Consider the following 26028-nt stretch of genomic DNA (forward strand, 5'->3'; position numbering starts at 1 on the left):
ATCAAAGAATATTGGGACATGTATTTGCAGCAGCTGAAGTTGCACTTCACCACTTCTCGGGTTTCTGATGATGCTCTCCAATGATCGCTTTTCTTTTCTTGGGCTTCCCCGCAGACAATTTGCTTACTAAAGAAGTTGGCTTCCCTCTCAAATCTGGTTGCACTCACAGTTGAGGAAATGCGTTCATTGCTGTCTCGTCTCACTATTATTCACAATGTTTCCATGTGGCTGCGTCACACCTCGAGTTCCATCAATATTGTAAGCAACCGGATCAGTTATTCCATTCATGTGTGATGGATTTGCAGGGATTGAGTCACTTGCGCAAACCTCTATTGCACAACTTCTTATGCAGACTCCCTGATTCGAGACATTGTGGTTCAATTGGCCCAAGATCTGGAAGTACACAGCTGCCCTCACGCTGGACAATTTTTCCTTCAATGATATTTTGAAAATCACACAATCCTTTGAGATTATGCAGGTGGCAAATGAACACTTTATGACTCGTTCCCAAGTGGCAGCGGTTCAACTGCCACCAAGAGGTCGAAATTCTCATACATTCTTTTCCTGATGGCATTGTTGTGATTGTCACTTTCAGACATTCACTGGCCTCTGAGCAGCCAGTCACACTGTGTCAGCATAAGCAGCAGTGTCCCACCTTATACCGACTGTTTCACGATGCATCAATGTGTAGACTGTCCAGATCACTGGGCACATTGCACCCACTGTGGAAAGAACGGGCATCTCTGAACTGTCTGCCATCAAGCATCGAGACAGTTGAACTCAACTCCACTTTGCACTCGCATCAAGGGACGGTGCATGAACTCCAGGCCATTGCTCCCCAGGGCAATCCTCCCACCACCCAGTTGTTTATTGCTCTCACGATTGTGCGTCAAGACATTCATTTCCAAGCAGACACAGGAGTGACGATTTTCCTGGTGAACTTCCCAACACTCATCAAGGTTACCCAGTGTCCCAGTGTTAGCCTTGCCCCCCCCCCTCCCCCAATTGGTTGCATATGGTGACAGCTCAGTTCCCCTCAGAGACCAATTCACAACAGCAGCAGCCTACAATAAGGTTACGTGGCTGATAACACTGTTTGTTGTGAACAGCCACTCAGCTGTCAACACTTTTGGCCTGGATGCCTTCTCATTGTTTGGGTTATAGTTGCAGTTCAGGTCATCTCAGACACAGTTCCCTTCCAGGAACTAAACAACCTTCGTGCCTCTTCCATGCCTGTTCAGTCCAAGTCTGGGGAGCAGCACAAACTTTGAGGTGCATATATCTCTCTGTCAGATGCAGTAGCCCATTTCTATCAGGTACGTCTGCTTGAGGTCTCCCTATGGAAAGCTGTTAAGCTCTAACTTTATCACCGGCACAAAGCTGGGAGTAATTGAATCTGTCAAAACTGGTGCTTAGGTCACACCCCTGGTGGTGGTTAAGAAACAAAATGGTTTCCTCTGGCTCTGTGCAGACTTTGGGTCAACAACCAATGCCCAGGCACATGCCGAAACCTACCTCATCCCCTGTCCAGAGGACCTCCTCACAAAGCTTGTTGACAGTGAATATTTTTCTAAGATTGACATTGCTGATGCTTATTTACAGATCCCATTAGATGAAGAATAGCAACATATTATGGTCATCAATACATCCTTTGGCTTGTGGGATCTCTTCCACTCCAGCAATCTTCCACATCTGGCACAGTTAACAACATCCATTCCCGCTTGTACCACTTACCTAGATGACCTAATAGTTACGGGTGCTACGTGCCAAGACCACATGTGCAACCTCTGTACTCTATGTATTACATTACGTGATGCAGGGCTCAAGTGCAACCTACACAAATACCAATTTTGTCAGGAGCAAGAAGTATACCTAGGTCACTAGGTCAACAAAGACAGGATTCAACCCACTGGCTGCAATGTTTCAGCTGTCGACTCTCTTCCATGCCCCCAAAACCTACAGGAGCTGCAGGCTTTTTGGGTAAAGCTAATTATTATTCTACGATTCTTCTGCAAACAGCACACATTGTGCACCCACTCAACCAGCTGATGTAGAAGGGCATTAAGCTACTGTGGTCAGCTGCTTGTGAACATGCTTTCACCCAACTGAAGCACATTACGCTTGGCACCCTGCCTTACGCCCTCTTCTCCATCATGTTACCTTGTTTTGACCACTGACATTTCCCTCTATGTGATTGGTGCAGTGCTGGTGCACCATAACGATGATGGTTCTGAGCAACCAAAGACACCCATGCCCGCTCAGAGAAACTACTCACAGATTGAGAAAGAGGCTTTATCGATCCGATCACCTGTACCGTTAAGAAATTCCATGTGTACCTCTCTTTGGGACTAAGTTTACCCCAACAACTGAACACAAACTGTTGGTAACACCCTTCATGTACCTCTTTGGGACTAAGTTTACCCCAACTACTGAACACAAACTGTTGGTAACACTCTTCAGGTTATCAGGTCACACTCTTGGCTTCCAGAGTAGACAGCTCAAAGGTTACAGCATTGGGTTCTTTTCCTTAGTTCTTACAATTACAACATTAAGTACAAGCCCACCGCGCAACATGCGAACACAGATGTGCTCTCTCGTCTACCCTCTAGACAAGAGTCAACATTTGACCAACAGCAATCTCCTATTTCCACACTGACATAGAACAACAATGCACTTGGGTAGGTTTCCCATTACTGCTATTACGAGGTGCATTCAAGTTCTAAGGCCTCCGATTTTTTTTCTCCGGACTGGAAAGAGATAGAAACATGCGCATTGTTTTAAAATGAGGCCGCATTCATTGTCAATACGTCCCACAGATGGCAGCACCGTACGGCAGATGGAATTTTACCGCCAGCGGCAAGAATGAGAACTGTTTTAAATACTTAAAATGGCGACGTTTTCCTTACTTGAACAGCGTGCAATCATTCGTTTTCTGAATTTGCGTGGTGTCAAACCAATTGAAATTCATCGACAGTTGAAAGAGACATGTGGTGATGGAGTTATGGATTTGTCGAAAGTGCGTTCGTGGGTGTGACAGTTTAATGAAGGCAGAACATCGTGTGACAACAAACCGAAACAACCTCGGGCTCGCACAAGCCGGTCTGACGACATGATCGAGAAAGTGGAAAGAATTGTTTTGGGGGATCGCCGAATGACTGTTGAACAGATCGCCTCCAGAGTTGGCATTTCTGTGGGTTCTGTGCACACAATCCTGCATGATTAGATTAGATTAGATTTACTTTCATTCCAATTGATCCGTAGTGAGGAGGTCCTCCAGGATGTGGAACATGTCAGAAAAACAACAATACATGACAAATATTTAAACTAAAACAAATAAGCTAATGTACCATTCCACAGGTCCCAAGTGGAATGATCGTCATTTTTTAATGAACACTAAGAGTCATTTTACAAATACTATTGCACTGAATTTAAAATAAAAAAGTTTTATATTTATTTATAAGGTAAGAAACATGTAATACAACTACTGTAATACTTATTTACAATGAACACATTACTGCACTGAAATGGTGCAGAAGTTAGATTATACTTACACACACACACACACACACACACACACACACAAATTTTCAGTGAACACATTACTGCACTGAAATTGTGCAGAAGTTATGTTGTACTTATATACAAATCAGTTGGTTTTCCTCAGAAATTCATCAATGGAGTAGAAGGAGTTGGCCACCAATAAATCCTTTAGGCTTCTCTTAAACTGAATTTCATTGGTTGTTAAGCTTTTTATGGCTGCTGGCAAGTTATTGAAAATGTGTGTTCCTGAATAATGCACACCTTTTTGTACAAGACTAAGTGACTTTAAATCCTTGTGAAGATTATTCTTATTTCTAGTATTGATTCCATGAATTGAGCTGTTGGTTTGAAAAAGTGATATATTTTTAATGACAAATTTCATTAAGGAATAAATATATTGGGAAGCTGTAGTTAGTATCCCTAGTTCCCTAAACAGGCTTCTGCAGGATGTTCTTGAGTTCACACCACATATAATTCTTACTGCACGTTTTTGTGCCCGGAAAACTTTAGCTTGGCTTGATGAATTACCCCAGAAAATAATCCCATATGACATTATGGAATGAAAGTAAGCATAGTATGCCAGCTTTTTCATTTTTATGTCCCCTATGTCTGACAAAATTCGCATTGCAAACAGAGATTTGTTAAGACGCTTCAGCAGTTCTGTGGTGTGCTCCTCCCAGTTGAATTTATTATCAAGCTGTAATCCCAAGAATTTAACACCGTCCACTTCTTCTATCTTCTTGTCATCATATGTTAGACATATACTCTTGGGACACCCCTTACAAGTTCTGAACTGCATGTAGTGTGTTTTTTCAAAGTTTAGTGACAAAGAATTGGCTAGGAACCAGTGATTAATGTCTACAAATATTTTATTGGCTGATCTTTCTAAGACTACACTTGATTTGCTATTTATTGCAATGTTTGTATCATCAGCAAACAAAACAAACTTGGCATCTGGTAATGTTACTGATGAAAGGTCATTGATATACACAAGAAAAAGTAAGGGCCCCAAAATGGAACCTTGTGGGACCCCACATGTAATTAGTTCCCAGTTGGATGATGCCTGATAGCTTGATACATGTCTCTTTCCTAATAACACCCTTTGTTTCCTGCCAGAGATATAAGATTTGAACCATTTTGCAGCATTTCCTGTTACACTATAATATTCTAGTTTACTTAAAAGGATATTGTGATTTACACAGTCAAATGCCTTTGACAGATCACAAAATATACCAGTTGCCTGCAATTTTTTGTCTAATGAATTAAGTACATTTTCACTGTAAGTGTAGATAGCCTTCTCAATATCAGAACCTTTTAGAAATCCAAACTGTGACTTTGACAGTATGTTATTTGAGATAAGATGGTTATAAAGACGACTGTACATTACTTTTTCGAAAATTTTTGAGAATGCTGGCAACAGTGAAATTGGACGGAAATTTGATGCTATTTCTTTATCTCCCTTCTTAAACAGTGGCTTAACTTCAGCATATTTCAGCCATTCGGGAAATATTCCACTGATAAACGACTGGTTACACAGATAGCTTAATATGTTACTTAGCTCAGAATCACATTCTTTAATTAACTTTGTTGATATTTCATCATACCCACTAGATGTTTTTGATTTTAAAGATTTTATGATGGACATTATTTCTGTTGGGGTAGTGAGGGTCAAATTCATATTATGGAAGTTACTTGAAATGTCTGGTCTAAGGTAATCCATAGCAGCATCTACCGAACCTGACAACCCCATCTTTTCAGTAACAGTTATAAAATGTTTGTTAAAAAGTTCTGCAACACTATACACATCTGTCACCAATGCATCATTTACTCTTAATGCTATTTGTTCCTCTTCATGTCTGGTTCTACCGGTCTCCTCCTTCACTATATCCCATATTGTCTTTATTTTGTTATCTGATATGACTATCTTTTCCTTGTAATATATTTGCTTTGACATCCGTATTACAGTCTTTAATATTTTGCAGTATTTCTTATAATGTGCTATAGCATCAACATTGGAAATGTTTCGGATTGACAGATACAGTTTTCTTTTTGTTTTACAAGATACCCCTATTCCTCGAGTAATCCATGGCTTCTTTGTAGACTTTGCTCTAACCTTGGTAAGTTTTGGGGGAAAGCAGTGTTCAAATAAGGTAAGCACTTTATTAGCAAAAATGTTATATTTTTCATTCATGCCATGAGCACTGTAAACATCAGTCCAGTGAATGTCTCTGAGGAGTGTCCTAAAATAATCAATTTTTGGCTTACTGATTACCCTCTTGAGCTCAGATTTAACAGATTTTATATCCTGTTCAGTATTAACATTTAACAGAAGGAACTGCATGTCATGGTCTGAGAGGCCATTGACTACTGGTTTTGTAATATAATTTTGTTCATTTGACTTTTCTATAAAGATATTATCAATGGCTGTTTGTGAGCAAGTGGTTATCCTAGTGGGGAACTTTACTGTGGGAATTAAGTTGAATGATAGTGTTACTAACTCAAATAGGTTCTTATTGGGAGAGTCTTTAAGGAAATCTACATTGAAATCACCAGCAACCACTATTTCTTTGTTTTTGGTTGTTAAATGGGCCAGTACAGCTTCAAGGTGGTTTACAAACAGATTAAAGTTACCTGCAGGTGCTCGATATACACTTAATATTATGAAAGATTTTTTGTGAAAATCTAATTCTGTTGCACATGCTTCCATATGCTGTTCTAGGCAAAATTTATGAATGTCTATGTTCTTAAATTTATGACAGTTCCTGATGAATGTGGCAACTCCTCCTTTCTCCATTTCTGATCTACAATAGTGAGATGCTAACCTAAACCCTGTAACACTTAAAAGTTCTATACCAGTGGTCACATGATGTTCAGAGAGGCAGATTATGTCAGCTGGGTTTGAAGACTCTAATTCATCTATGCAGATAGTTAATTCATTAATTTTATTTCTCAGTCCTCGAATATTTTGATGCAATAAAGATAGCTGACATTTCACATTGACTGACTTAAAATTGGATGGAGTTAAAATATCTGCTGACAGTTGAAAATTCTTAACCAATGGCTGTTTATGTTGATGTAATAAGCTGGAATTATGTTTTTTGATTTCTTTCTCAAACTGAAGGTTTGTCTCAGTTCTAACCTCTCTTAAAATTTGTTTTCTTTCTGTCCTCCCTACCCTAAAAAAGGGTCTTTTCTGAATCCTATAACCACTGGTATTTTACCACTCATGACAGTGCCTCCCCCCTTTAACTTTCCTGCTATTTCCCCAGCCAATTTACCCTTCCCCTTCCTGTTGAGGTGAAGGCCATGCCTAGTATAATCCCACCTACTGACAGAATCAACATGAACCACACCAATGTGTGACCCCGCACCCGACATGAGCAGCCGTTCCAGCTCCAAATTAACTCTCTTGACAGAAGAGTTTAAATGAGGTCGGTCATGGCGCCCAAGAACAGATACAAACTCAACACTGGTATGCCTCGATGCTGATGCATGACGACCTGAAAATGCGAAAAGTGTCATCCAGGTGGGTGCCACGAATGCTGACGGACGACCACATGGCTGCCCGTGTGGCATGTTGCCCAGCAATGTTGACGCGCAATGACAGTATGAATGGGACTTTCTTTTCGTCGGTTGTGACAATGGATGAGACGTGGATGCCATTTTTCAATCCAGAAACAAAGCGCCAGTCAGCTCAATGAAAGCACACAGATTCACAGCCACCAAAAAAATTTCGGGTAACCGCCAGTGCTGAAAAAATGATGGTGTCCATGTTCTGGGACAGCGAGGGCGTAATCCTTACCCATTGTGTTCCAAAGGGCACTACGGTAACAGGTGCATCCTATGAAAATCTTTTGAAGAACAAATTCCTTCCTGCACTGCAACAAAAACGTCCGGGAAGGGCTGCGCGTGTGCTGTTTCACCAAGACAACGCACCCGCATATTGAGCTAACATTACGCAACAGTTTCTTCGTGATAACAACTTTGAAGTGATTCCTCATGCTCCCTACTCACCTGACCTGGCTCCTAGTGACTTTTGGCTTTTTCCAACAATGAAAGACACTCTCCGTGGCTGCACATTTACCAGCCGTGCTGCTATTGCCTCAGCGATTTTCCAGTGGTCAAAACAGACTCCTAAAGAAGTCTTCGCCGCTGCCATGGAATCATGGCGTCAGCGTTGTGAAAAATGTGTACATCTGCAGGGCGATTACGTTGAGAAGTAACACCAGTTTCATCGATTTCGGGTGAGTAGTTAATTAGAAAAAAAATCGGAGGCCTTAGAACTTGAGTGCACCTCGTACATTGCCACTGACACACACCATAATCCTATCTTACAGCATGTCATGCGCTGTGTGCCACATGGGTGGCCAGCAAATTTTTCCAAATTTGTTGATCCAGAACTCTGGGCCTGGGCTCACCTTTCTCATCATTTGCCTGTTGTTTCCGATGTTCTCCTGCTGCATATGGAGGCAGATACCCACTGTGTTGTCACCCAGACTAACTTACACCCTCATATCTCAGAACTCCTCCATCATGGGCATTGGGGTGGATGAAAGCCCTTGCTATGTGACATGCCTACTGGCCAGGACTGAACAAACACATGGAGGCCATGGTGTACAACTGTTCTGCATGCGCCCAACCCCAGGCTGCTGCTGCTCAGTCTTTTGTCCCCTGGCCCACTCCCAGTCACCTCGGGGAATGCATTCATCTGGACTCTGCTGGTCCCTTCCTGAGTTCTATGTGGCTCAATGTCATGGATTCATATTTCAACTACCCCTACATAGTTAGCATGGTGTCCACGACTAGAACCACCGCACTCAATGCACACAGCCTGATTCTCGCCAATGCAGGGATTCCCCGCACCCTTACGTCCGGCAATGGGCCCCAATTCACAGTGATGACCTTTGAACAGCTCTGCAATGCCAATGGTATTAAACACATCTTTAGCCTACCTTTTCACCCATCCGGTGAAGTGAAGTGGAGTGGATGGTGCATATGTTTAAACAACAAATATTGAAGGCAGTGGCACATCAACAACCACAGTGGCGCTCACAATGTTCCTGAGCACCAACTGGACCACCCCTGTTCATGACCACATGCCTGCAGAGGTCCTCCATGGGAAACAACCACATACTCTTCTCCACCTCCTGGACCCACAGCCCTCGTAAACCTGGATCCAATATGGTTCAGCAGTCTGGATGCATTCCTACGTAGCAAAATCTTCATGTATGCTGGCTACAGTGGTGGCCACCCATGGGCAGTGGCTTATGAAAGTTGATACTCTGAGGGGTTTGTAGCATTGACACACCAACCAACTCCATCTCTGCCTACTGACTGCATCACCATTGGAGGGCCACATGGAGTTGGAGTGCCTTCCCTTTCAAACCCCTCAACCACAAGGATACAATTTATGTTCCAAGGCACTGTTGGCTGTTCCTGTGGGTGTGGACTTGGAGATTGAAATCTCACCGCAGCATCCACCCCTCGTGTCGTCTCTTGTATGGCCATACCCCAGCACCCTACCCAACATCCCATGTTCCTATCCCCAGCTGGCAGGCTCCTCCACTGGGACACCAACAGTGCCACTAGTTCACCTTTTGAAACAACATCCCAGGCACTTCAGGCAGTACACACCCATTTCTGGGGGCATATGGTATCGCAGCCCAATGAGTTATAAAGCCCGCTAGATGGCATGGACCTAGATAATAGCCGCTAGGCAGTGCTCCAAATATTTGTGAGCATTGCTGTCCCCATCTCAGCACTAGGCATGGGCCACATCCTATGTATCAGCCTATCAGCACCTGTGGCCCCTCTATAAAGCTATCAACATAGGGGCCTGGACCTCGGTCGAGTTCCCACTGCGCTCTCGTACTGTTTCTTGTACTCAGTGTTGCTTGATTCTTGATATTGCTACATATAAGCTCTTGGTTTGGTTTACGCTCTGGACTTATTGTTCTGTCACGCTGTCTTACTGTTTGTCCATTTCTGTAGCTCCCTTTTGTGGTTTTCGGCGAATTACTGTTGAAATCCTCATCGGCCGGCGTCTCTTGGCTGTGTCCAATTTTGGTTACAATAATTCCCTTTCCAGACCCACACTCAAATATAGCAAGGGGAAAATGAGTACCTATATGGTTTTGTACAAGACCTGGTTTCTCTTATATTGTCTTTGCGATCTTTACAAGTGATTGATGTTGGTGGCAGTAGGATTGTTCTGCATTCTGTTGGAAATGCTGATTCTCTCAACTTTCTAGTTTTTTTTTTTTTTTATGTCTTTTCCGTCCAGGGAGTCTCATTTGAGTTCACATAGTATTTCGGTAACACTCATGTTTATTGAACCTACCAGTAACAAACCTAACAGCACGCCTCTGGACTGCTGTGATGTCTCCCTTTAATCCGACCTGGTGGGGATCGCAAACACTCACACAGTACTCAAGAATGAGTGATACACAAGTGTTCTGTCTGTGCTCTCCTTTGCTGATGAGCTACATGTTCTTAGAGTTATCCCAGTAAACTGAAGTCAAACATTCACTTTTCTGTTTTTGCCATTCCCTGTCACTTTGCAGCATTATGCATCGACATTTAACTGATGTCAAGCACCATGCCACAAATACTATATTTGAATATTATGTGATTGTTTTTCCTACTCATCTGCATTATCTTACATTTTCTCACATTTATAGCAAGCTGCCATTCACCATGCCATATAGAAATTCTATACGTCATCCTGTATGCTCCTACAGTCACTCAAGGTCAATATTTTCCTGCACACTACAGCAAATGGTCAAAGACTGCTGTTCAGCCTATCTGTCACATCGTTTACCTATATAGGGAACAAGAGCAGTGTTATGAGACTTCCCTGAGGCACTCCTTATGGTACCTTAACTCTCCAATGAATACTCGTCATTCAGGTTGAGGTTCTATTACTTACAGTTTGTTAATGTTACTCAAATATCTGAGAACCTATTCCATATTCTCTCACCTTTGGTAGAGTCTGCAATGTGGCACTGTGTCAGCTTTCTGGAAATCTAGGAAAACTGAATCTGTCTGTTGCCCTTCATCCATGGTTAACATGATACAGTGCAAGAAAAGGGCAGGCGATTTCACAAATGAGATGCTTTCTAAATCCATATTGTTTGAGGATAAAAAGATCTTCTCTCTCAAGGAATTTTATTATATCCTCAAGAAATCTGCAGCAAAACTGAATTGTGTGTATTGATTTGCAATTTTGTGGGCTCATTCTTTTCCCTTGTATAATGGAAGTCAGCTGCACTTTTTTTCTAGTCACTTGGGGGCTTTCCACTGTGCAGGAGAACTGGGCAAGATATTTGGAACACATGGAAGCTAAGTACCAGACCAGTGCCAAAGACCAAACTAGGATTCCTTCTGGATCTGGTGGCATAACTTTGAACCAATAAGGGGCAATTAAGTGTTATGAAAGCAGCCTTGTCAATCTTGATCTCCCAGCAGCCATTCTGCAAAACCATAAAGAAATACTTTGCTCCCATCAGATAGTAAAAAATGTCATCAATTTGTGACTATGAGTACTCATTTCACTTGGTTATTTTGTTCAAATGCCAGTAATCAAAGCAGAAATACCATCTGTCTTCTTCACAAGGGCCACAATAAAGGGTTAAGGAATGCTGATGACTGAATGAAGGTATTATGCAGCATCATCTCCACTCCCTTCTGAATTACCCCTCATCCAGATGGAGCCACCCTATATGAGTGCTGATTGGATGAGGGATGATCACCAGTGTTGATGTGGTGTTTCATACTGGATTGTCTGGTTTGCTTCGTCTCCACACACCACTCGAATGCACCCAGAAATTGGTGCAGAGTGATCAAGACTTTACTGTTGTTTTTTGGTCAAACAAGAGAACTATTAGAAAGTAGATTCCTCTTGTGGGTATTCAGTAATGGTGGTGTGACCATTTGTCGTGTCACCGCCAGACACCACACTTGCTAGGTGGTAGCCTTTAAATCGGCCGCAGTCCATTAGTACATGTCGGACCCGCGTGTCGCCACTGTCAGTGATAGCAGACCGAGTGCCACCACACGGCAGGTCTCGAGAGACTTACTAGCACTCGCCCCAGTTGTACAGCCGACTTTGCTAGCGAAGCTACACTGACCAATACGCTCTCATTTGCCGAGACGATAGTTAGCATAGCCTTCAGCTAAGTCATTGGCTACGACCTAGCAAGGCGCCATTACCAGTGCATAGTAAAATGGAGATTATATCTGTACAAGAGCGATGTACACCGATTATGGATTAAAGTTAAGTATTACAAGATTTTCGTACTTTATTGCAATTCTCAAGACATTGTCCTGTTCCAGACCTCACGCCGGTCTGCGTGTATTTAGACGCGTGCCTTTCGGCCTCCTGTAGCGACACGGTGTTGGCTCTTGAGCCAACACTACACCTTTATCTCCACAGATGGCACCGATCTGATATTCCTGGCTGTGCCTATGCACATACTTTTAGGAATGAGTTGCTTCTGTTCATGGAAATTGGTGAGCCACAGGTCTTCTTGCCCACCTGTGATGTTACACACATTGTTGTCATACAGATTACTTTTGTGGGGCTCAATACCTTTTTGCACATGACTAGAGCTTCAAAGTTAAACTGAGCATTCAGACCGTTGACTACAGCTCATCATCTTGATCATGCTGTGATAAGTGTGTTTTCAATGGTACACAATTGTCCAGAACAGTTACTGTTGCATGAACTTGTTGGAGTAGCTTCACCAACTTGGAGCTCCAATCTTTCTCAGTTTGCTTCTTGTGCCTCTCAGTCTGTGATGCCTCCAGGAGCTCCCACACAACAATAAAATGATGACTATATTCTGGTGAAGCTACACAATCAATGGGCTGGGTTCTGTATTTGAGAGTTAGTCTCACAATGCAAGTTCCCAATGGTTAGACGTATTTTCCATTTGCAACCTTCAGAAAAAAGGTCTCTTTGAATCTCTAAACATTATCTACTTCACTTGATCATTATGAGCATCCAATATCACAAAACGTGATGACACAGAACCTTGTTAGTTGTTTCTGGAGGAGTTTCAGCTGTGGCTACATCACCTACACACATTATCAGCTCATTTAGTTTTCCCAATTTCTGCAGCTGAGTGTGAGACTGAAACTTCTGTACAGTGATTGCATTGCCTTGGATGAGTATGGAATAAAATAGAGATAGTGAAACCAGAGTTGACACATTCTTCTCCTCTCAAATAGTGCCGATGAAGCCATCAAGTTTAATATTCCCATCAGACAGGTAAATCAGTATTAAAGTCACATCATCACTTCATGAAACAATGCGAAGAAGTCCAAAATTTAACATTAGCACACAGTCTAGTGATCAACAACTGTGTGTGGATACACATCCTCCTTAAGCTGCATAATAACTTAATTATGAAAATTTCTTCTCCCACAAAGATTCTAATTGGTTAATTCCAGCTTGAGCATGTTAACATCGGCCATAGATGTGATTGAATTTGTAAAACATTTACACAAAATTTTGAATATAGAACTATCTCAATAGAATTTGAAAGCACAGGCTGGCTACACAAGGGATATTTCCATAACTGGCTTTGCCCAATGACCAATATTATAACAATATGTGAATGACACTGCGTTACTCTCTCTCTCAGACTGAGGCATGTTTTTGGTTGAATGGACAACCTTAGAACTAAGCAACATAATAATAACAACTCCAGAGGCAGATACAAAATAAACTTCATAAGCAAAACTGCTAAGCAGTGTTGCAAATCACATGGCCAAGGCAAAAAACAATATTTTGCAAACAGTATTCTCGCTCCAAAATATTTCACTACCCTTGTACAGGTTTCAACAAGCACACGTATCATACTGCCCCACCAGTGATGAAAGCTATCAATAAACAGTCCTAACTATGTTTGCAAGGTCACAAGAATGAAGAGCTGTAACTAAATATGCTACCCTAGCAGAATTTCTTAAAGACACATTTTTGACTCCTGTTACTATTTCTCTACAGGTAAGGTCAGCAAACAATTGGATACAGATTTCAGTGCACAGAACAATTTTAGATAAAACAAAAACACCATGAGCTTCTCTGTCAGTTCAGTGGCTATAACATGACCTTGAAAGGTCACTTAAAACTTGACATCTAATTTCTTCCTATAGCAATTTTACTTAACTTCTGACTGATAATCAATAACCCATTTTTTACTAGCAGTGCTACATTAGCTACAATTTTATTTAGTATATATTTAGTTGTTGCATATCGAACATGACAAGAAAACAAATGTCAATATTCCTCATTAGCTCACAAAAAGGGAGGCCACTGACTGTGCTTGTGTATCACAATCAGCTCCAGTCAACTGGTATAGTTCCCATTGTGTCTTAACAATATTATCTCTGATGAGCATTGTTACTACTATAGTCTCATTATCACACCACCTGGTCGCTATTCTAATGGGAATATTTACTGGTAATGTACGCTGTTGTCACATGTTAAGTATTCTCCAGTTCTAAAAAATTAATAAAGCAATTCTATAGCACAAGTAAAATACCTGCCATATTAGAAAATTAAATGATGTAAATGAAATACTGTTGATGCTCTCATTAATACTGAACTATTTCAAAAATAGTTAAACATGCATGCTACCCAAGCTGATACATGTAATACATTTAACTTACAAATACAATTTATGCAGATAAAGACAGCCAAGACTATACTGGCTCCAAGCTTGATAGTATGCTCTGAGAAGATTGTTTTCACCATTTGCTCGCACTTGTTCCAATAGAGATCTGACATGGGCATCTAAAAAAGCTTTTGTTTCCAGGTACAAACGATCAGCAAGTGGTTCAGGATGCGCAACACAGAGTGAATACACATCACTGCAACAAACAGAAAATATATTATTCTTGTAAGCAGATGAGTACAAACAATCTCAACATAAAATATCTACATGCCTGTGAAAAATATGAAAATATTTAAAGAAAACATGGCTCCAGCAAATAAATCACAGTCAACACACATAACTAGTGGGTTTTAATAACTGATCAAAAATATCAAGTAAAGTTTCTACAGCAGTGATTACATAATCATCTAAAATATGGAATATCTGTGAACCTACTGAAAATATCATTGAGTAAATTTGGATAATTTTGAGGAATACTTAGAAATTGTTCCAATACTGCAATTGCACTGTTTGCTTCAAGTATGGATATGCTTCAAATGTGGTATGCTGCTCTGGGAAAATACAGGTTTAGACAAACCATTTCTAATATTAAACAGCCGAGTTCGTAATTCTGAGACTAGAAATACTAAATATATATCTCAGAAGTACATGAAAAGGTTGTTTATCAGAAAATCATGCTGGTAATATTAGTTTGATACGGAGGCAGGAGGATGGAAATGAGGGCAGAGATGAACGAGACAGGGACTGGCAGAATCTGAGTCCATGGAAATTGTGGGATTGGAGGAACAATTATCATCTGGTATTGAGGGAGGGGTGTAGGAGGTGAGGGGTGAGAAGGCGGTGTGGTGATGGAAGGGAGGCATGAGCTAAATGACACAGGTTATGAAGTAACCATTGAAATTGAGAGATCGTGTTGTGCTCAGTGACATCCTGTGCCGGTAGCTGCCTTTAGCCACAGTTTAGTGGAAGTCACTCATTCGAATGGACAACTGGTTGGTGGTGATACTGCAATAAAAGCAGGAATTACAGTAGAAATGGTGTACAATATAACTGCGTTCCCAGGCGGTGTACAATATAACTGCGTTCCCAGGCGTTCTACGATATAACTGTGTTCCCAGGCGGTCTGCCTCAGAGGAGGTAGGGTACATCTGTGACAGGACTGGAATAGGATGTGCCAGGTGGATGCATAAGATATATCTTTGCATCTGGGTCTTTCACATGGCCACATCACATGTGATATGTGACAAAGAGTTGGGAGTATTCAGAGGATAAGACCGGACCAGGATATTTTGTAAATTGGATGATGGTAGAAAACCACTTTGGGAGAGATGGGAAGGATTGTATGAAAGGCTGTTTCCCATTTCCAGGCACAATGATAAGAAGCTCCGAAGCCCAGAGAAAGAATTTAGTTAAGTTGTTCTCAATCTGGGGTGATATAAGTTAGTTAGAGGGGCCTTCTTTCTAACTGGTTCATAGAGGTTTCTGGGAGTACTAGGTGTACGCGTGAATATTGCATGGGAGATCTGGTTGTAGCTTTGATAAGAGGTGGAGCACCTGTCCACAAAGACCCTGGAAAAACCTTGAGCAGACTTGCAAGAAATGTTCAGATCTGCAGATGGACTGTGAGAGAATTTTCAGTGTGGAAAGGATGTCAGGTATCAAAGTGTAAATACTATTGGTGATTGGTTGCCACTATATGGACAAAGGTTTTTAAGGAGCCACTGGATTGAGCGAGGTTGTGCGGTAGTATGACACTGAACTCATATTCAAAATGACAACAGTTCAGATTTCCATCTGACCATCCAGATTTCAGTTTTCATTATTTCCATAAAATGTTAAGGTGAATGACAGAATGATTTGTTTAAAACAGCACGCTGTGTTCCTTTTGCCATACTTCCACAATAAAAGTCAGAGCTTCACCTTTAACAAACTCACAGTAAACAGGTTTTTCAACCTTAATTTTCCTCTCTTGTAGCCACTGGAAATGTGATGATCAATAGTCATGAAGGAGGCACTGAAAAAGGATCAGAACACAATAGACCTGGGGCCTGATCATGAAGATATCAGTATGACCTGGGACCTCACAAGGTGTTTACAATCTTTAGTGGTTAGGAAGAACACTTTCAGATGATATATGAGCAGGCTGTCATGTAGGAAACCATCTTCCCCTCAATGAAGAAGAAGCTGTATGTAACGATACAGTATATACTTTCCCATCTGTACAACAAAAGTGATTGTGGGTACAGAGCCTGTAAAAATAGTACTATCTAACAATACTCGAGTTATTTTCAGAGAACACCCCCCCCCTCCCTCCCCCCCCCCCCCCCCACACACACACACACACACAAATCCCCCACCGATCTACCCCACTAGCTCCTCACTGCACCCAGATACTACTTTGCTAACTTCTTCTATCTGCCGTGTCCCCAGAAATTTCCTCCCAAAATCCAAAAGGACCCCAAAAATTTGCAACATGTTGTTAACTTATCCACTAACAGAATTAATCTTGCAAAAGATTCAGTGTTTTGCCAATTCCACATTCAGCCTCAAGCCAAATTCTGGTAAACCTACATCTACATCCACATTCTGGAAACCACTGTGAATGACACAGAGTATTAGTCTCATTCACTCATTATCTCTCATGGAAATACTTTTCAGCTATCAACCTTTTCGTTTCACAGATTTCTTGTTAAATCAGATTTGTATGTGATCTCAAACTTTCAAAGACTTCCTCTGCTATCACTGTAAGAGGCTATTTTCCTTACCAAGAATTTAAAAGAAGACATGTTAAATTCTGCACCTTTTCTTCCAGCGTTCTTTCGTTGTGTTGATGATCTGCCCACATGGGATCAAAGTTTCACACCTGATCATTAAGAATATGAATAGTATGCACACTTCGTATGAAGTTTTACACTGAGTTGGAGAGAGAAGGAGAATTAACATTTTTAGATTTTTTGGTTGAAAGAAAATCAGATAGGTGACTTGGTCACACTGTTTACTATAAGCCAAGACATACTGACCTATACCTTAAGCGTGCAAAACTTCCATCACCCACACCAAAAGAGAGCAGTTTAAAATTCATTGATATATAGAGCTAAAATTATTTCTGACAAGGACCACCTGGATTCCAAGATTAGATATTTGAGAAAGATGTTTGGGAAGAAGGGTGAGAGTGAATGATAGATGAAGCCAGAAATCTCTGAAAACTGAAAACATGGAGATCATCATCACAAGATGATTAGCCTATAGCACTCCTCCCTTTCTTTGCAGCTACAACAAATAAAATGAGCAGCCCCTGAGGATACAAAGTATTCACTCCTTTTCTCACCAGCCAAGAAAATTAGAAAGATGCTGCACCCAGTTAGACTGTCTTGGTCTCAATATTCCTGAAACATAAGATTCCTTACAAATGTAGAAGCAGTTATGTTGGTCAGTAAATATGAATGATTTCAGAATGCTGTACAGAGCAACAACGCCACATTAAGTATTGCGATTTTGATAAATCTGTTGTTGCCAAACACAATGCCGGAAACAAACATACAATTATACTTGATAAAAAGGAAATCTTACTGCATGCACCTACCTACTTGAATTCTGTCATCACAGAAGCCACTGAGATTAGTACTTACAACTTCGCCTTTAGTGGGGCATGGTAACGAGCACTCAGTGCTGAAAGGCTACAAAGAAATAAGCCAAATTAACCAACACCTAACAAAATCAGCTCTGCTACCAATGTTTTTCTGTTTAGTTACTGTGACATGTACTACTTATTTGGCAAATGGGATTACCGCTCTGACATTTTTGTAGGCAGCTTTCATTTCTGTACATAGATGGTGGTACTGTTCCATATTCTCAAAATCAGCCTTCATTAATACTTTGATTAAAGATTCCCAATCAGTTGTTAATGTCCCATCTCCTTTCTTAAAAATGTGAAAGACAGTCTGTGATTTTATTCTGTTTCTTACAATTGTGTGGGGCATTCCCCAAATCTCTAGTTGGAACTGATCTTTACATATGCTTTCCAGTGCCCAAGTCTCATTTATTCAGAACTCTATATAACATTTAACCCTTCCATACTGTCCTAGGCTTCTGATGTCCTGCTGTGCTCCAATTGCCTATTGACACCACCTTCTGGCTTGCCTCATTCTCTAAGATTCTGTAGGGGTCCACTCCAGGTTATCTCAACTTACTTTCTGTTCGTAGCTGCTATTGGGATTGATTGGCAATCACCATTTAAACTGAATGTACTACTTCTTGCACTTATTTGTACACATCAAATGCTACATTTACTGTCAGAATCTTAGACTGCAACAGTTCCCATTTTATTTTCTGCTGATTGTAACTACAATTCATTACAATACTATGTTCTGTCCCATGATCCTCAGTACACAGTGCAATTATTATCACTCATTAGTGTCTCACCAACTTAACATTTTACATTAGAAAGGCAATGTTATCATCAAGATTAAGATCAAAATTTTTTAAGCACCCACTCAGTTGTGATACGTGGTGGATTCAATGGTTTATTAATTATGTACAAGGCCAGTTTTTAATGCACGTTGGAGATTGAACCATGCTACGCCATAGCATTCACTGATTTGGCATTAATGACCAGAGTGAAAAACCTATTTGTCCCTTAGCTCCCAGTGTTGCTGTCCTCTTTTCAATTTCAATATATGGATGTACAATGATGGAAAAAAAATCACAACACTAAAAAATAATGTAGAGTAATGAAATTTCAGTAATACACTACTGGCCATTAAAATTGCTACACCACGAAGATGACGTGCTACAGACGCGAAATTTATCCAACAAGAAGAAGATGCTGTGATATGCAAATGATTAGCTTTTCAGAGCATTCAAACAAGGTTGGCACTGGTGGCGACACCTACAACATGCTGACATGAGGAAAGTTTCCAACCAATTTCTCATACACAAACAGCAGTTGACCGGCATTGCCTGGTGAAACGTTGGTGTGATGCCTCATGTAAGGAGGAGAAATGCGTACCATCATGTTTCCAACTTTGATAAAGGTCGGATTATAGCCTATAGCGATTGCAGTTTACCGTATCACAACATTGCTGCTCATGTTGGTCGAGATCCAATGACTGTTAGCATAATATGGACTCGGTGGGTTCAGGAGGGTAATACGGAACGCTGTGCTGGATCCCAACGGCCTCGTATCACTAGCAGTCGAGATGACGGGCATCTTATTCGCATGGCCGTAACGGATCATGCAGCCACGTCTCGATCCCTGAGTCAACAGATGGGGATGTTTGCAAGACAACAACCAATTGCACGAACGGTTCGACGATGTTTGCAGCAGCATGGACTATTAGCTCAGAGACCATGGCTGTGGTTACCGTTCACGATGCATCACAGACAGGAATGCCTGCGATGGTGTACTCAACAACGAACCTGGGTGCACGAATGGCAAAACATCATTTTTTCGGATGAATCCAGGTTCTGTTTACAGCATAATGATGGTCACATCCGTGTTTGGTGACATCGCGGTGAACGCACATTGGAAGCATTTTTTATTGGTCCTGTTGTCTACAAAGCAGCTTATGCATAAGACATTGGACAAGTCAAGTTATAAATATACAGGCTGAAAGTAATTTCAAGGCATACATATTTAAGCATACAATAATACATATTTAAGCTTACAATAATACACTTTACACACAAGTATTTATATAACACATTTCATAAATTTAAATATTCTTCAATGGAATAAAAGCAGTGATGCTGTAAATATGACTTTAGAGATTTTGCAAATGTATTGACCTCAGTGATAGCTTTTATGTTTTCAGGAAGTTTGTTATAAAGCTTAACTCCCATGTGAAAAGTACCTTTTTGGCACAGTGCTGTGCTGATTTGAGTCATATGTAAGTTCCTGTTTTGTCTGGTAAAGTGCTCATGTATATCACAGTTTTTTTGTAGCCTCTGGTCCTTGCCTATTACATTTAATTTAAAGAACAAAAGGGTTTCCATAATGTATACACACGGTAATGGGGGAATACCAGATTTCTTAAACAGGGGTTTACAAGAGTCTCTAGGCTTGCACCCAAACAAGATTCTAATGGCCCTTTTTTGTAGTTTAAAAGTGCTATTAGCTATTTTAGAGTTTCCCCAGAAGGTGACCCCATATCTAAGACGAGAATGAAAGTACGCATGATATGCATTCATTACTGTTTTCTCACTACAGCATGATTTTAATGAACAAAGAAGATAACATGTTTTGCTCAGTTCTGTATTGAGACATTCAATATGCTTATTCCATCTGATGTTACTCTGCAGCCAAAGTCCTAAGAATTTGGTTTCAGTACTGTTACCAACTGGTTCGTCATTGATAGAGACTGATGGGATAAACGTGTCCTTGTTAGGAACATTGTGGAATTTTAGAGCAACGGTTTTCTTACTGTTTATTACAAGCTGGTTACTCTGTGCCCAGCTGCTAAGTTGTTTCGTGACCGTGTTTACTGTCTGCTGTAACTGTTCATCGTCGTCTCCTTTTAAAAGAATCGTTGTGTCATCTGCAAATATGATTGATTTGTGTGCATCAATATTTAAGCTTAGATCATTTATGTACAGAAGAAACAGAAGGGGTCCCAATACGGATCCTTGGGGTACACCACATTTTATTTGTTTATAGTCAGATAAGTGATTAGATACAGTTTTTAGTTCAATATCTGTGTGCTTGACGCACACTGCCTGCATACGATTTGTCAGGAAGGAACTGATCCACTTGTTGGACAGACCTCGAATACCATATCTTTCTAGCTTTGATAGCAGAATTTTATGGTCCACCATGTCAAATGCTTTTGACAAGTCAATAAAGACTCCTATTGTTTCCTGTTTTTTGTCCATCAGGTTTAGGATGGAATTGATGCACTCAGACAGCCGTTGTCGTTGACCTCTTATTTCTGAATCCATGTTGTTCATTACATAGGATGCTGTTTTTATTTATAAATTTCATAAGTTTCTCATACATAACTTTTTCCAATACTTTAGAGATGCAGGAGGAAATTGTGATGGGTCTGTAGTTATTTACATTGTCTTTATCCCCTTTTTTATATACAGGAATAACTTTTGATGTTTTTAACACATCAGGGAAAGTGCCTGCCTGAAGTGAGCAGTCGCATAAATGTGTGAGTACTTCAATTAGGTTTGATGCGCTCTTCTTTAACATTGTTGCAGGTATACCATCAATACCTGCCGATTTGGAATTTTTTAGTCCTTTTATTGCTTTAGCTACTTCATCTTGTGAAACAGAACTGATGTACATTGATCCTCTACATGTACTTATTTTATATTCATTTGCCTGGATGCTCTTAAAGTTTGATTGTAACATATTTTCAGCAACACCTGTGAAAAAGTTGTTAAATGTATTAGCTACTTCTAAGGGGTTTGTTACTTTTTTATTTTTATGTGATAGTGTTATATTTTTCCAAGGTTGTCTGTATTCTCCACATTCTTTTTTTATAACACTCCACATAGCCTTTGATTTATTAGCTGAATTATAAATGATTTCATCATTATGCATTATTTTTGCTGCTTTTATTACTTTTCTTAATATTTTGGAGTATTTTTTATAGTATGCGCGTACTACAGGTGAGGAATTTTTTGAGTTACATATTTCATGAAGTAGTCTTTTCTTCTGGCATGAAACCCTTATTCCCTTTGTGATCCAGCTGTTTGTTCTAGAGTTTCCCCGTATGGTTAATGTTTTCAGTGGGAATGCAAGTTCAAAGAAATGGGTTATTGTATCAATGAAAGTGTCGAATTTTTCATTTATATCATTCATTTTGTACACTCCTAGCCACTTTTCTTTCTGTAATAAGTTGTTGAAGTAGTTCACATTATGCTGATTATAGCTTCGATATGTTGTTCTAAGAGACATGTTGTTAATAATAATGCCTTGTACTTTTATGCTTAATATTTGAGCAAGGTGATCACTAAAACCTGCATTGAAAATTTTTAGTGAGGTGTTGTGTAAACTCTTCTTTACTAGAAACTGATCAAGAGCTGTTTGACAAGTTTCAGATACTCGGGTAGCTGCTTTTACTTCAGCCTTTAAATTGTAGGACGTTGCAAGGTTCAAAATGGTCTCCCTATTTCCACTATTCGTGAGGAAGTCAATATTGAAGTCACCACAGATTATCAATTCACAATCTATTTTATTTACTTTATTTAGCAATGACTCCATTTTGTTTAAGAAAAGTTCAAAATTCCCGGACGGTGATCGGTAAACTGTAGCAATAACCAGGTTGAACTGAGTAATTTTTATAGCTGCAATTTCATAATCCTTTTTGACATTTGCCCTAGTTAAGTCAGGTAGTGTAATAAAATCTACATACTGGTGTATCACCCAGCGTGATGGTATGGGGTGCCATTGGTTACACGTCTCGGTCACCTCTTGTTCACATTGTCGGCACTTCGAACAGTGGACGTTACATTTCAGATGTGTTACGACCCCCTGGCCAACGGTGGCCGAGCAACTGGCTCGTCACAATACACCAGTCACTACTCTTGATGAACTGTGGTATCGTGTTGAAGCTGCATGGGCAGCTGTACATGTACCTGCCATCCAAGCTCTGTTTGACTCAATGCCCAGGCGTATCAAGGCCGTTATTATGGCCAGAGGTGGTTGTTCTGGGTACTGATTTCTCAGGATCTATTGCGTGAAAATGTAATCAAATGTCAGTTCTAGTATAATATATTTGTCCAATGAATACCCATTTAGCATCTGCATTTCTCCTTGGTGAAGCAATTTTAATGGTCAGTAGTGTATATTTATCTAGGCAACATGTTTGAGTGAGGAACATGGTAAGATCACAGGTTAATGTAAGCACAAGATAAGCCATTGTAAATGTGAAATGCTAGTACATTAACAAATGGTGTAATGACCAGAACGTTGATAGCTGGCATACAATTGCGCATGCATTGCATTATATAACTGACAGATATTAGTTTGTGGGACAGAGTTCCATGCCTGTTGCACTTGGTTGGTCGACACAGGAATGGTTAATACTGTTTGTGGATGATGGTGTAGTTGTCGTTCGATGATGCCCCATAGATGCTCAATTGGAGACAGATCTGGTGATCTAGCAGGTCAAAGCAATATGTCGACACACTGTAGAGCATGTTGAGTTACAACAGTGATATGTGGGTGAGTGTTATTCTGTTTGAGAATACCCCCTGGAATGCTGCTGATGAATGGCACCAAAGCAGGTCTAATCACCAGATTGATGTACAAATTTGCAGTCACCGTGTGTGGGATAACCATGAGAATGCTGTGGGTAAAACGCATCTAGCAGGCAGGTTGGTTGGTTGCAGGCCCTCAACTGGCTTCCTCCTAACCAACATGCGGCCACCACTGCCACTGATGCAGAATCAGCTTAAATTAGAAAACATAACAGACCTCCACCCTGCCCTTCAATGAGCTCTCACTTGACACCTCTGAAGTCACAAATGGCATTGGTTTGGGGTTAATGGAATGCACACTACAGGGCATATGGCTCAGAGCAGTCTTGAACTAACCGATTTGTATGTAAGAGTTTGTTGTATCATTATGCTGCCAACTGCTGCTCAAATTGCTGCTGCAGATTCAGTACAATGAACCAGAGCCATACATTGAAAACCAAGGTCTTCCCTCTCAGTAGTGCCACATGGCCATCGAGAGCAACCATACATTCTCGTGACCATTGCTGCCAGGACTCACATACAGTGGCTATATGACTGCCAGTTCTTTCTGCAGTAATGCAGAAGGAACATCCAGCTTCTTGTAGCCCATTATGTGAACTCGTTCAGACTCGGTGAGGTGTTGATAATGGCACCTTTGTCACCTTCAAGGCATTCTTGACTAAGATCAACTCACCACATCCAACCTCAGAGGTAACTAACACCCATGAGCATTACAGCATGTATTTAAAACAAACCTGATTTGCATCCTCATAGTGGCACTACTAGTGCCACTCTTATGCGACTGGAGTGAAATTTGAATAGTCATCATCCTTTACATGTAGAAACATACCTACCAACTTTCATTTATGTCACACAGCTCCTCCTCGGTGCTGCAATTCTTCTCTGTCAGTGTATATCATGACTACACTGAAGGTATACATTTGTTATGTAACATCTGCAGATTTCATCTAAAATGCAGGCATGTTCATCACAAAGTTGATCAATCTTTATGATTGTAATTATCTTATCTATGACAAAAGTAGCTACTATTGGATTACTTCTCTTTAATATTGACTAAGGTGAATCGTAATTTGTTTATTTTGCTGTATGGCTCCTGAATGCATATTATTTGGAGAGGGTTTTCTTTAGAGAGATAACTCACTTCCTCCAACGCTATAGCACTTCGAAAGGTGTGTATCTAGCTCATTTGGACACTTCGTACTTTGGACAGAGGTATTATTGAATGAATAAGCTTATCTAAGGCACAATGTGTGGACGTGGAACTGTGGCCATGAAGTCTGGGATCAAATGCTATGTTCGAATGTGTGTGAATTCCTAAGGGACCAAACTGCTAAGGTCATCAATCCCTAGACTTAAACACTACTTAAACGAACTTAAACTAACTTATGCTAAGAACTACACACACCCCCATGTCCGAGAAAGGACTCGAACCTCCGGCGGGAGGGGCCGTGTAATCTGTGACATGATGCCTCAAACCGCGCAGCCACTCCATGCGGCAAATTCTATGTGGTCGTACAACATTACCACCTATTTGTACGTGACATCAACACTGTATGTCGCCTCTGTTCCACTGAAAACTTTGTTGAGCAAGATTTGCAGTTTATCTGTGCCAGCTGACAAGTTCTTTGTCTTCAGCTGAATTCATACCACCCCTGCTGGAACTGGAAAAGTTATTTCATCAGCTTTTGAAGGTGATTTCCTCAACAGTTGTGTATTGCCACAGTCAGTTAACCAACATTTCCCATAGTCATGCAAGTTTGATAACTTCCTCACAAGATTCATAAATATGTGATGCAAAACTTATCTATAGATTGTGTGCTGTCACTCTGCACATTTCACTCACATAATTATTTCTTTGCTTCTTACTCGTATGTCATGTCGTTCAGATTGTATTTTATTTGTTAGTTTTATCAGTAGGTATATTGCATCTAGATTGCGTGGATCCTGCTATGCTAATATGAGTGGTACATAATTTGGGGACAACATTTGTTGCTTCTTTTCATAGTTCTTTTTTGGTATTTTTACCCTTAAGCCAACAAAACGGATTCAAATTATTGTTCTTTGTTCATGTTCCACATGCATGTACAAATCTTTATTGCTAGTGGTTTTTATTTTTGCATGGAAAATTCTGGATATGGTTTCATCCCTCAATTTCCTTAACAATGGCTTGTTGTTTCTGGACATTCAATAGGTTACTCAGAATTTGAGCCAGTCACCCGACTCTGGTATAATTCATGTCCATTATAATTATCCGGGCTGTTATGCTGTGGCCGGTTGATGAATTTTGTCTCAATTCCCAACGTTTCGTCTCCGACTGCGGGAGACATCTTCAAGGGGGTCCGTAGGTCGATGGAAGGTCCAACACACCCACTGGCTCGCTACTGACTGCCGCTAAATTCCGTGTCCGCGCACTCCCACGTCGCGGTGTGACGTCACGTGTTTTGAAAACGTCAGTGCAATTGGCCGCTGTCCGTCGCCGTCGATCGCAGTTGCCATCACCCAGTAGTGGACGAGTGGTACACATCTTCTTTAACACCAACATCCATATACCGTTTAATTTCACACCCTCCTGCTTTCGGTTGAAATTATTTGGGTGTTTAGC

General features: G+C 40.7%; 1 protein-coding gene across 2 annotated transcripts in view; it reads right to left on the reverse strand.

Annotated features, from left to right (window-relative positions):
* The window catches only part of LOC126470216 (cullin-2), a 202533-nt gene that overhangs the window by 162875 nt on the left and 13630 nt on the right, over positions 1-26028 (reverse strand). For both annotated transcript variants that reach the window (XM_050097896.1, XM_050097897.1), the window contains exon 3: positions 14215-14415. In XM_050097896.1, the coding sequence (XP_049953853.1) occupies positions 14215-14415 (201 nt within the window). The remainder of the gene's footprint in view (positions 1-14214; positions 14416-26028) is intronic.

The sequence above is a fragment of the Schistocerca serialis genome, chromosome 3 (assembly GCF_023864345.2).
Source record: "Schistocerca serialis cubense isolate TAMUIC-IGC-003099 chromosome 3, iqSchSeri2.2, whole genome shotgun sequence".
NCBI classification, from domain to species: Eukaryota; Metazoa; Arthropoda; class Insecta; order Orthoptera; family Acrididae; genus Schistocerca; species Schistocerca serialis.